This window comes from Gopherus evgoodei, chromosome 18 (genome assembly GCF_007399415.2).
Source record: "Gopherus evgoodei ecotype Sinaloan lineage chromosome 18, rGopEvg1_v1.p, whole genome shotgun sequence".
Classification (NCBI taxonomy): domain Eukaryota; kingdom Metazoa; phylum Chordata; order Testudines; family Testudinidae; genus Gopherus; species Gopherus evgoodei.
The window spans coordinates 17,714,627-17,727,623 of record NC_044339.1 but is presented as its reverse complement, the minus strand read 5'-3'; the positions used below and the strand labels follow the sequence as shown (position 1 = coordinate 17,727,623).

The window sequence follows — 12,997 nt, the reverse complement described above, 5'->3', positions numbered from 1 at the left end:
CAAGTACTTCTATTTAAACCACTGGGGCTCCGCACGGATGCAGGGAATCTGCCCGCATGGAACAACTTGCAGGATCAGGGCCTGAATCTTATTGTGGCCATTGAATTATAATCATATCTTATCTTCCAGAAAGGGGGACAACATGCCTGTGGGGAGACCAGGGAGACAAAGTATGCATGTCTTCACATGGTAACTTAGAACTGTAATTGCTACTGCAGGAAATTTTGAAACAGTCCATTTCCTCTCACTCTTCAGCGATTACTTTGAAAAAGTAAAAAGCATTGCTGGAATAAGCTGGGGTTCTTTTATGTGGCCAGATGATTATCTTGCATTACACAGAACAAATTACATAACAGCTTACTAAAGGGTGCAGAATAGCTCACTAGTTACATCTTCCTGTGAACCCAAGAAGCATGTTTAGATGGTGGCTAGCTCTACTTGGGGGGTGGGGAAAACCACCTAGGTAACTAGAGACAAGAACTGGCACAGCTGCCACCACTCATGGATCTATCTTTCCACTGATGTGCTGTAACCAGTGAAGTGAGTTTCATTCCCATCAATATTAGAAGGAGCAACACATGCAGGTCCAGACCCTCAGCTTGTGTAAAAAGGTTGAAGCTACACTGGTTTACACCAAATGGGGATTTGACCCATCAGGTGAAATTCATCCCTGTGCAAGACCAGGACAAGATCTAGGCACAACTTAAACCCTACTATGAGTGCTTTGGCAGTGAATATGCTGATGCACAGGGGTGAATTTCACATCATGGGCTAGATTCAATCAAATGCAGCCTAGCTTTAAGAGGTGCAACTCCCATGGGAAATCTTGGGCTCAATTCAGTGCTCCTCTTGTGCATCAAGCGACCTGCCCCACTTCCTTCAAATCCCTTCTTACAATACACATGAGCCCACAAAGACTTTCAACAAGGGCCACTGGACAATTCCTCTGCTCCCTCAAACTCTGGTCAACAGCTGATGTTTTAAGTTGTGTTTTTAACACGAGAAACTCTTTAGGGACCACTTCTTCCTCCAAACACATTGACAGCACTCAACAAACAGCCGCAACAGTGAGCAATCATCATTCTTAGGGTAAATATGTAGGCTCTCAACTCAGAAACACCTTAGTGTTAAGGGCCTGAACATCAGCGGGCATAAATTGAGGTTGCTCCACTGACTTACAGGAAGATTTTCCAAAACACCTAAGGAATGCCGGAGCATAAGTAAGTCCCAATTATCTTCAATCAATTCTCCTAAATAACATAGCAGCTTTTGAAAGTCTTCCCCTAAGTCACTGATTTACACCAGCTGAAGATCTTACTCAGTACCTTTGGCTTTTAAAAAGTAATCATTAGGTTTCACTTGCTCTTCATACTGTCCTCACATCTGGATGATGAGGGGATGATTACTGAAACTCTCTCACAGGTTTCCACCATGCAATGTTCCCTCTGGAACGTATTAAAAATTAGAGAAGAAAATTATTTAAGTGAATTCAGCACTGGTGGCTGAAAGATGCAGTTTGGTAGCCATGGAAGTTGCATTAGCACAAGCCATTAAAAGGGACAAGACAGTGGTTACATGCATCTGAGGAAGTGGGTATTCACCCACGAAAGCTCATGCTCCAAAACGTCTGTTAGTCTATAAGGTGCCACAGGATTCTTTGCTGCTTTTACTGATCCAGACTAACACGGCTACCCTCTGATACAAGACAGTGGTAGGCAACCTACGTCTCCGCGACCCGCGCCGCTTCCCGCGGCTCCCATTGGCTGTGGGCAACTGTGCAAATGGAAACAAACTGTCTGGCAGCCTGCCAGCAGATTACCCTGACGGGCTGCATGTGGCCTGCGGGCCGCAGGTTGCCCAATACTGATATAAGGTCATACAATTTTTGACATTTCTTTCTTATTAATATCAACTGCTCTTACCACAAGAAGGGAAACAAACAAACAAGGCCAAAAACCACAGTGAACTTTTGCTCTTCCAAAAGTTTCAGCAGACTTGCAGCTAGACACAGCATGCGTGTTGTTCCCCATCTCAGGAGACCATGAGGGAGCCTGAGGCACACATTTTTACTGCTGACAGTTTGCATGGGGCCAAACCCTGAGTTCTTTATACATTTTTTTCACAGACTTTAGGAATACAGAAATTGCCAGACTGCATCTAGCCAAGTATCCTGTATGACAGTGGCCAGGACCAAAGGAAGTTTCAGAGGAAGGTGTAAGAACCCCACAATAGCAGACATGGGGGCAGCTGATCCATATAAGACATCCAATCTCTTTTTAATCTTGCTAAATTCTTCGCCTCCATGATTGTCAAGAGTTCCACGGTCCAATTACACATCGTGTAAAAAGATATTTCTCTTATCTGTACTAAATTTGCCCCCCTTTTAATTTCATTTACTGTCTCCTTGTTTTTGTAGTGTGAGACAGGGAAAACAGAATCCTTTGATCTACCTTCTCTATTCCATTCATTATTTTATCATGTTCCCTTTTACTCATCTCTTTTCAATAGTAAACAATCCCAGGCTTTCCAATGGCTCAAAACTAAACTAATTTCCATGAGTCCAATGAGCCAATGGGAGTTTAGCAATCAGTAAATAAGTGAGCTAAGATTTGGCCCAAGGTAGATTGAAGGTTAATGCTCCTCTTGAAACAATGACTAGGATTGGCCTCATTTCTTCCTCTCCCATGAGGGCCTCAACAGATCAGAGAGCACAAGACCCAGAAAAGCAGAAACCCCTGAACATGGAGAAAAATGACTGAATTGTGAGCTAAAGGATGGAAAGAATTTGCAAAGCCAGCTACTCAGCCTTGCTGCTGAAATGGAACGACACACTGCTACGGTCTCTCGGGCTAAAGAGCAATCAGTTCATTAATGCACTGCATCAGGTTCCCAGTTCACATCCTATGTTCACACACAGGCTTTGCAGGCTGTTTTTTTTAACAATTTTGTATTTTCCACAGTTAAATGTAATGCAATTGTATGGATGCTAACCCAAAGATACAGCCTTGCTGACCATACACATACCTAGACAGATTTTTTTTTTTTAAGATAGGCTTCTATGCTACTTCCCACTACAGGAGAGGGACGAGCAAACAATTACATTAATCATCCATGTCTTTAAAAAAGATTGGACTCCTGCTACTTATTCATTTGCCAAGCTACCCTGTCAAGGCCAGTCAGATCTGTTAGGACAATGTACCATTTGGTAGCATTCAAAGTTCTCAGTGTTTCCCATCTTATCCTCTTAAGTTGTATCAAGTTTGCCCAAAGCAGAAATTGTTCACCCATTTTATTTATAGTTGACAAATCCCTGAGATCTCGAACATAATTCATTCTGGCGCCACCATACTATTTGCATGAAACATCAATTTTTTTCCCAAAACTTCATACACACTGAGAGAATCCCATACCCCCCCACCCCACACACACCAAATTGCATCAACTGCTCCTACATTTACTGACTATTTTAAATTTAACCCTTTTAAGGGGATGCCCAGTAGTTTCTAATGAATATTTTTTGCTGGACACGACAATGATTTAGGTGTGTAATAGAATTCAACACACCCTGGTTGGATGATTCCATCATTTTCTACGCGTATACCTTCTGAAGTCACTGTGCGAACCTGGAATGGAGCTATGTCATCTAAGAATCTAGCCCATTGACTTGATCAGCAGGTCTCACCCCTGTAATCTGATTTCAAGAGCTATCTAGAGTATACATGTTTGGTCCGTTTCCTGTTATTTGCCCCGAACAAGAAATGATGCACATTCCACTGAACTTCTAATGGTGACCTCAAAGGACTGTTTTGACTTGGCCTTAAATTCCCTCTCTCTCATGTGGGGAGAAATCAACTCTCTACCTGTAATTAACTCTCTTGCCAGCTTCATTTTTACATATAATATTAATTGCTTTCAGTCTAGATCAGCTAATTAGCAAAGAGAACGAATCACCAAGTTGCCTATTTTCCAGTGAGGATGTTCCATTTAATTAACTCATTTGTCAGGGGCATCACTGTTAACTAGGCTTCAGCAGCAGATGAACATGTATTGTGAGAGATTCACATGGAGACCCTTAACAGGGGCTGTTTAGCTTTTCCCTCAGAAGACTGTTAGCCACTATTAGTCAGATTTACACTTCAGGCCAAACTGTCACAGTAGGAGAAGGGGAGGGTGAACAACGAGTTGCCATTGCCGGCTACAACCTGCATTTGGATGCACAAATCAGATATTTAGATGCCTATGTGTACAGCTGTCAGGTTTTGTATTTGAAAGTGCTTATTTGCATGCGCAAATGCACTGATTTTGTGGCCGCATCAGATGGCATTTGCATTCTTGTGTCTGGACTAACAGGTGCATGCGTGTGTGTGAACACGCACACACACAGACACACACACACATCCTTTCTGCAGGTGCAGTAGATGCATCATACGTTTTTGTAGGCGTACACAAGGTTTTGCTGGCACATTGGGAATGCTCATGCATTTTGTGGGTACAAGGGCACATGTGCATTTCTCCAGGCACACCCACTGTCCCCACTTTAGGTTTATACTGAACCATTTAGCAAATCAGGGGCCAAATTGCCCCATCTGGTCCAACTGCAGATGTAAGTGACCTCATTTCCCATAAAGACCCATTTCTGTTGCAAAAACACATCCCTCCGAAGAGATGGTGGATCACAGGTGGTTTGATAGCCTCCCTGCCCCATACAGTCCAGTGATCTGTGAAGACTGGAAAGTACATAGGGTACTTTTATTCTGCCTTCCCAACTTCCCTGTGAAATTGGGTATGTGCCACTTTTTAGTGCCAGGCTTCCAATTTTGGCACATCAGGGAATGACATCAAATATGGATTGTCATTATAAGACTCAACAAGCTGGAGTGTCCAGTTTGTGATGTAGGTTAACACTGTGTTAACGCCCTGGTGACCGCAGTTTAGTTTCCCATTTATTCAAGTGCATCTCAAAAACATTAAGACAGTCTATTGAGGCCTAAATGTGATTGCCTACATAAAGAGATTATTAGGCCTAACATGGCTCGGGAAGCATCTGAAAGCTTCATTTACTGCTACATGAATCTCTCTTTACAACTACAATCATCTTACGGTACTATGCACCACAAATTCATAACACAATTATCCCACAGATTCTATGGGATGCACTTACGAACACTGACAAAGCAAGCAGCTCTTTTATGCAAAGCAACATATATAAACACAGATCCAATTTCAACCTCCTTAATGATAGCCAGTAACACAGGCATTGAGGGTGAGTTAAAGACAAGGGTCTAGCATAACACACTGCAAGCCAAACAAAAGCTGGGTTTTAATCCTGTCTGAAACACAGACACAATGTGCAATTTTTGGCAAATGACTCAATCTTTCCATCCATTAGTTACCATGAGGTTTCTGTGCACTGCACCAACATAAAGACCCAGGCTAAGTAAACCAATTACAGTGTACCCATTCCACTACAGGCGGAGATCCTCCCAGGTCTCCCAAGGTAAGCTGGGCTGGCTTGGGTCAGTACTTGCGCAGGGGGCCTCAAATGAATGAAGAGAGGCTATGGGAAGTGGTGCTAATGACTTTGCAAGGGGACATTCTTCCCTACAAATTAGAATTGGCCCACAATAGTGCTATGAAAAATTGTGTTGCTAGGGTTATCATTAGGAGAGCATGTCAAACATAGTCCTTTCAACTCATGATCTCTAAAGATCTCGTGCATCTCTTCGTAAGCATTGGGGGTTAACCCCAGGCATCTGAGCAGATACATTCCAGTGCAGATACATTTTGCCTCACCAAGTCTCTCTCTTGTTTTAACTGGATTCTGCATCCTTTTTCAGTTCCTTTTACAGTTGTGTGGTGCTGCTGCAATCTTAGAGATGGTAGTGATGCATACTAAATCCTAGGACAGACATCTATCAAACAGCTGCTGTAAGATGTGATTCCTTTATACCCCTTACCTATCTGAGGCAGGGATCAGAGGTTTTATTCGTTTAGTGCTTTGAGATGCTCGAAAGTTGCTGGAAAGTGCACATTTTAATTTACCCATCTTTACACCAATAGAGGCATGGAAAAGGGCAAGAGGCTTGTCCGAAGCCTCTGTCTGAGTAAGACAGACACAGACTGACTGCCTGGTCTGTTGTGTTTTATACACCACTAAGACTGGTCACAAAAGCCTTTCAGAGCATTTACTATTCAGTGAAACTCAAGAGGTGAGATTCTCTGTTGAGTCCTGGGCTATGCCAGTGGTTCATGGTCTCCTAGGGACCATGTACCAGCCGAAGACTGCTGGAGCAGATCACATTCTGGCCACTCTGCCTTCATGTTCCAACACATTCCCTCTGCACAGTCTGAGTGGCGCAAAGGGAGTGGGACAGATCAGAGAGTCCGTCCTAATTGTTTGTAAGCCAACCACAGTACAATGCCCAAGTGCATTGGTTCTCAACCTGGAGTATGTATACCCCTGGGGGTACTCAGAGGTCTTCCAGGGGCTACTTCAACTCATCCAGATATTGGCCTAGTTTCACAACAGGTTACATACAAAGCACCAGCGAAGTCAGTACAAACTAAAATTCCATAGACAATTATTTGTTTATACTGCTCTGTATACCATACACTAAAATGTAAGGACAATATTTATATTCTAATTGAGTTATTTTATAATTCTATGGTAAAAATGAGAAAGTCAGCAATTTGTCAGTAATAGAGTGGCTGTGACATTTCTGTATTTTTATGTCTGATTTTGTAAGTTTTTAAATGAGGTGAAGCTTGGGGGCACACAAGATAAATCAGGCTCCTGAAAGGGGTACAATAGTCTGGAAAGGTTGAGAGCCACTGCCCTAGTGCAGCCCATAATCAAGAAAACTAGATGCCCCATGTAAGACCACAGTTCCAAAAGAAAACCCACAAGAAAAGAAGTTTTAAATACCCAACAACAACAAAATCAGGAGCTAATCAGCTTTCACTGACCTACTGCGATGATGTTTGCAGACAGGAAATGGTGACAGTTTTCATTATCAAGTGGTGGCTCTTCTGGTTGCAGCAGGTCCCCCAGCATGGCCTTTGGAGATGCCAGAGCCATTGTAGCCTCTCAAAGCTGCCCCTTCGGAATGTCCATTCCAAGCCACGCAGCCTGTTATTTCAGTTGTTAGACTGGAAAATGGAAAATGTCATATTGGCACAAAAGATTCAGTTCCAGTGATAAAAATAATCTTCAGGGAATCAGGAGCTTTCCCCTGCCATTTAGAGGATATTCCCAGGTTCCTACAGAATCCATGCAGAGTCTCCTCTCTGGAATTCCAAGCTCGCCTTTGCAGATGCAGAAGACTGTCCTGTCTCAGTCTGATTGACACCTGCAATACAAGATGGAGGATAGACGTTCAGGTACCGCTGCTAAAGAGAAGTTACTACTGTGTTCTGCCTTTATGCAGTGAATCCCTTGGCCTTTGCATTCCAGGTGGTCAGAGAGTGACAGGAGCTGGAATTCAGCATCTCCTCCCAGTACATACTGCGTGTTACAGACCTAGTGAAGACATTTTTTTTTCAAATAATCGAAATAACCTCATCTATTCTATCATGAAGAGCAAAGCTTACAATAAGACTGTGCTGAATTATCCACAATGGACCAAACTCTGCTCCTGCTTACACACGTTGGGCAGATTGTGATCTCAGTTATGCTAGTATAAGGCCAAAGTAACTCCCATCATTCACAGGTAGGAGTGAGAGCAGAGCCCCACTGCACTCTGGTATTTCATTCAATTCATGTCATTTAAGAGTGTCGGAGTAGAAGCAGGGAGAGATCAGTTCTGCCAGCTACATGTTTGTAAGACACCATCAAATGTATTTGCGGCAGTAACAGTTTATTACATATATTTCAAATGCAACCATGTTTCAGGAGAAATCAGAGAATACACCACGCCCCTAATGGACACAAATAGCTGGGAGCAGCTTCTATTAGGATGTTTGTTTGCTCATCCATCCCTTCTCTTAGCTTTCATATCTTCATTTCCCTTTTCTCTTACCTGCTGTCACCTCACCTTTATACCTGCGTCCCACTCCCCCCTTCTAAGCAGACATCTTTCTCACACATGCTGTGGGAAAGGTGGCTTTCTGCTCCGCACACATCTCCCTGGGCCTCCTTCCTCTCAAAGAAATTAGAGCCAACTCTGATGCAATGATCAGAAAAGGCTGTGGGAGAAAACTCCTCAATTCTTGTATTAACACTGTAACTGTTTGACTCCATGGGAGTCTCCTTCCAGCTTTTAATTACAAGTTGAGCCCTGGAACTTTGTCCAGACAGGTTTTGCTGTAAAAGCAGAGATCTAGTCTGAAGTGAACTTCTGGACAGAGATGGCAATGAGGCATCACTACAGAATTCGTAAGGGGGAGGAGGGAATATTAAGGTGTTTTGCTTGTAGCATAACAAAAATCTAGTTCAAAGGTGTCCCTTTTACAGCGAGTGCCAGTCAAAGTGAGAGGGGCCTTCCACGTTTGCTCCCCCATCCAACTACAGCAGAGAACAGTTTCCTCTCCATACTGCAACACTGCAAGCCTTTTCTCCCCTACTCTGTCTTGCCCCAGGTACCTTGGGGGAAGGAACGTCTCAGCCACCAAACTAATCCTCAGACAGTGAGTTGAATGCACAGTTCCTTCACATACGAGATGTCAGGGCTTAGCAATATTTATGCAGTGGAAAATGTTAATGACACTGAAACCACAGCATTTTTACACTCACATGGGATAGGATCTCACCAGAGACAAAGGCATCCTTTGGGAGTGGGGTTGCTTCACTCAGGAGGGTCTCAGCACCAGGGAACCTTGACTGCAGAGCAGAGATCCCAATACATTGGCATGAGTGTGTGCAAACACAACGCAGACTCTATGAAGTGTCAGGAGTATCAGTGCCACACCCACAATCCCAGCAATCTCCTCCCATCAGCCCATCACCCCCTTTTTATCCCAGGCCAGGACTTGCAGCGACCCCGTTGGTGACGTTCAGTAGCACAAACTGCAGTCAGTCTAGGAGCTGGAAAGGCTGAAAGACCCACAGAGCCTGTCTGCATCCAGAAGCCTTGCTCAGGAGAATTGTTATACACTCTTTATATTCAATATGGTCACTCCTGACCCTTCTCCACCACAAGACATGTGTTAGCCACACCCACCTTCCCAACCCACCAGTGTCCTTATAGTTATATTGCAGGCGCTCTCCCCACCCCATCAGCCATTCCCCTTCCATGTTGCCAGGGAAAAGAAGGCAGGACTCTCCATTGATCAGACTCTTCTGCACCCAAAAATCAACTCTCACTGGGCTGTGATGCTCCTCTGTTTGGACTGAGCTGGCAACATCAGAACCATCTCAGTTCCAGTGGACCTAGCTAAAAGCATTTAATATTTATTATCTATTTAGATGCTCCATCAAGGCTAAAGCCGTTCCTTTCTCAGTGCTTACACGAGGACTGCCTTAATAACATGTGGGCAAAGGAGGAGTGGGAGCCGAACAGCATCCACCCTGGAGATAACTTATGAGAGTCCATTGCAGAGGGAGTTGCTATTGAGCTGTACGCTACACAGCTGCACAGTGACCCAGAGCTGTCTGTAATCTCTTTGGGGTATGGGCCATCTTTTTGGTGCGTGTTTGCACAGCACTTAGCATAATCGGATCCTGGCCCCTGATGGCTGCCTCTAAAAACTACTGCAACACCAAAAAAAGAAAAGAAAAAGATACTTTAAATGGGTGGGTGGTTTTGATCCCACTCCCAGACGCCAGCATCCACACAGCAACATGCAGCTTCATGGATGCCACTAACTGGCCCTCTTGTTGACATTTCCACCAGAGAGGTGAAAAACTGAATGGGTTATGCAGACCAAATTCCACCCCCATCCTCACAGTGAATCCCAGCCTGGTCAGGGCCAAAGCACATGAACAAGGTAGAGTGGGAAACTTGCACTGCCGCTTTCTGGGCTGTGTCTGTTCAGTGGTTGTAAGACTTCAGTCTCCTGGGTTTTCCATCCAGCAGTGCTCAAGGATCCAACACACCAGCCCGGTTCACCTCACTTAACAAACACTCAGACTCTCCTTCATGCACGTCAACTTTCCAGCTCTTTTTAAAACGTTACTATATACTGCCCCTTGCTTTCCATATACCCAGGGACAGGAAATCTCTGCAAGCTTCGGCTTGTCTCCAAACACCGATCCCTAACCATGTTTTACAGCAAACATAAGAACACAAGAGACTCTGACACACAGCCACTGCCCCACCTCCAACAACCAGTCCTCCGCAACGGCATTTCTGGAGCGCTCCAGAATCCTAAGCAGCTGATAGAGAGGTAGTCAGAGAAAGACTGGCATTGTGTCTGCCTTTCAGTGTGGGAGTCGTGGGGGAATGCAGTGCCTGATCTGTCTGTCACACTCACAGACACATTCTTTCTAGAAAGGGAGGAAAATCTGAAGCTGCTTTTGGTTCAAACTACCATGCATTCTGCAAATTGATCATCAAAATACATAGCCCCATGTAATGAACACATTCCATTGCCTTATTTCTTTGTGCTCCCCCATCTGTATCCACCTGTTATCTTTTATCTTATCCTTAGAATGTAAGATCTTTGGAGCCGGGGCAGCCATTTCGTTATCTGTTTGTACAGCACCTAGCGAGTGGGGTCCTGGTCTGGCACTGGGATTCCTCAGTGCTACTGAAATACAAACAGTAATAATATCATGTACAAAAGATAAGAAGCCTCCTTAAGGAACTGTGCAATGGCTGTTACAGGAAAATAATGTTGTGATGAGGTACAACCCCCCCGCCCCCCCCGCAACAACAACCTGGAAAAGTTTAGCTGCAATTACTTGTGCAAATCAGGCAATTGTGAGCGCAAATGGAGAGAAGAGATTTGTGAGCACAACTGGATACTGGGATGTGCAGTTGCTATAACTGAATGTACACATTAGGCAAGCAATTGTGCATCTGGTTTTTAAAAGTCAGATTCCACATTTGAGGCTGTCAGGCTGTCTTCAGCTTAGGTCTGGGAATCACAGTACATATGATGCTTATCTCACTCTGACTAATCACCCTGTCAGTATCAAACCTTTGCTGTGATCAAAGACCAAGAATGAGTAAAGGATACCCATGCTTACCTAGAGACAACAAAGCTCCTACAAAAGCTAACAGTTGCTGAGGCCTGTTAGCAGAAGCACCTTATCCAGAACTGAGACATCGCTAAGGTATGCGAATGCTGTACAGTAAAACAGAGCTGCTCTTAGGTAATGTTAGCAATATTCACTACAAGCCAAGCCCTTAGCTCCTTGTGTTTGTTTGCACTCAGCCCTTAGTCAGGCAATCTCCCACTGAAATCAGTCAGTTTGCACTGGGAGTGTGCCTCAGCAAAAGCCTCAGGATACGATCCTGTGTCAGGATCTCTCTCTGTGTTGCTCTCACACCTCATGCCTTTCTCATGTTTTGGGAGGTGGCAACAGATTACTCCTTGTCTAATTTTTATACCCCACCCAGTCAGGGGTGGCTACAGGCCCCAGCATGCCAAGCATGTGCTTGGGGCGGCATGCTGCGGGGGGCGCTCTGCCGGTCGCTGGGAGGGCGGCAGGCAGGGTGCCTTCAGTAGCACGCCTGTGGAGGGTCCACTGGTCCCACAGCTCCAGTGGACCTCCCGCAGGTGTACTTGCGGAGGGTCCGCTGGTCCCGCAGCTCCACCGAAGCTGCGGGACCAGCAGACCCTCCGCAGGCACGCCTGTGGGAGGGCCACCGGAGCTGCGGGACCGGCAGAGCGCCGCCCGTGGCATGCCGCCATGCTTGGGGCGGTGAAATGTCTAGAGCCGCCCCTGCACCCAGTGGACATCTTCAGAGACTGGCTGAGCCTGCCACAGTAGCCTGGTGTGGGCAATTATCCAGTGAGAATAAATAAAACCTGGGACAGAAGAGAAGCTGTTGGCCCAAAACAAGAGAGACTGCGCTCACTTATAACTCAGTAACTCCTTTCGCTCCAGTGGAGCGGTTCCTGACTTACATCAATATGAATAAGAAGAGAAAGAGGCCTCAGAGCTTTCTTAGATCTCTGGAGGAGAAATGAGCAGAGGTCAGAAGGTGCCTCCACTGTTCAGCCAAGATGTGTAGGAGACAGAGAGAAAAACATGAAAGTTAAGAGTTGAAGAAGCCAGAAGAGAGTTTAAATGCTTTGCTGCAGCAGTGCTGGCACCCTGCTCTATGCATCCGCACGAGGACCTGGGCTGAAAAACATGCCTGGCCTCAGAGCATGAGAATTTATCTGGTGCCTTCGGTCATTTCAGTAATTTATCCTCTGAGCCTATTCCACACTGATAGTTGTACACCCACCAGCCACACCAGTGCTGTGGTATGTGTAGACTGCATGTCTAACGAAAGGAACTGTGGCTTCCTGGATGATTCCTAGGGAGAGAAGGAAATGCCTAAAAGTGACTCAGGATCTGTCGATTCACTCTTCAGAGAGCCGAGCTGGGTGGCAATTGCTTTGCCAAACACTCCTAAGAGTTTGCTTTAGGATTTGTTCGAGTGGCTCCAGTTACAGGAAGTTCAATCATTGTGACCAATTATACACCAAGCAGTGTGTCCTTCAGTATCAGGGTTGCCCGGGGGAGGGGGGGGACAGCGCGGGGGGGGGAGTGGGGCAATTTGCCCCAGACCCTGGGCCCACAGGGGCCCCCATGAAAATGTAGTATTCTATAGTATTGCAACTTTTTTTAAGGAAGAAGCCCCCAAAATTGTTTTGCCCCAGGCCCCCTGAATCTTCTGGGCAGCCCTGTTCAGAATGGGCAAAGTTCAGCAGGCCAGATCCTCTGCTGGTGTCAATTGTCCTTGCTAGAGTTCTGTCAATTGTGCTACCATGCTTTATGCCAGAGGAGAATCTTGCAAGGGGTTCACTAGTACATTTTCTTTAGATTGGGAGCAGGTGGGGTTCTCACTCCTTGAAATTCACCTTCAGTTCATTTCTCACATTCTGGACCCACAGCCATGAA

General features: G+C 45.3%; 1 protein-coding gene across 4 annotated transcripts in view; it reads right to left on the bottom strand.

The window, feature by feature from the left end:
- The window catches only part of PLCH2 (phospholipase C eta 2), a 323,217-nt gene that overhangs the window by 274,217 nt on the left and 36,003 nt on the right, over nt 1-12,997 (bottom strand). For all 4 annotated transcript variants that reach the window (XM_030537215.1, XM_030537214.1, XM_030537218.1 and 1 more), the window contains one exon: nt 6,967-7,349. In XM_030537215.1, coding sequence (XP_030393075.1) covers nt 6,967-7,078 — 112 coding nt within the window. In that variant the 5' untranslated portion in view covers nt 7,079-7,349. The remainder of the gene's footprint in view (nt 1-6,966; nt 7,350-12,997) is intronic.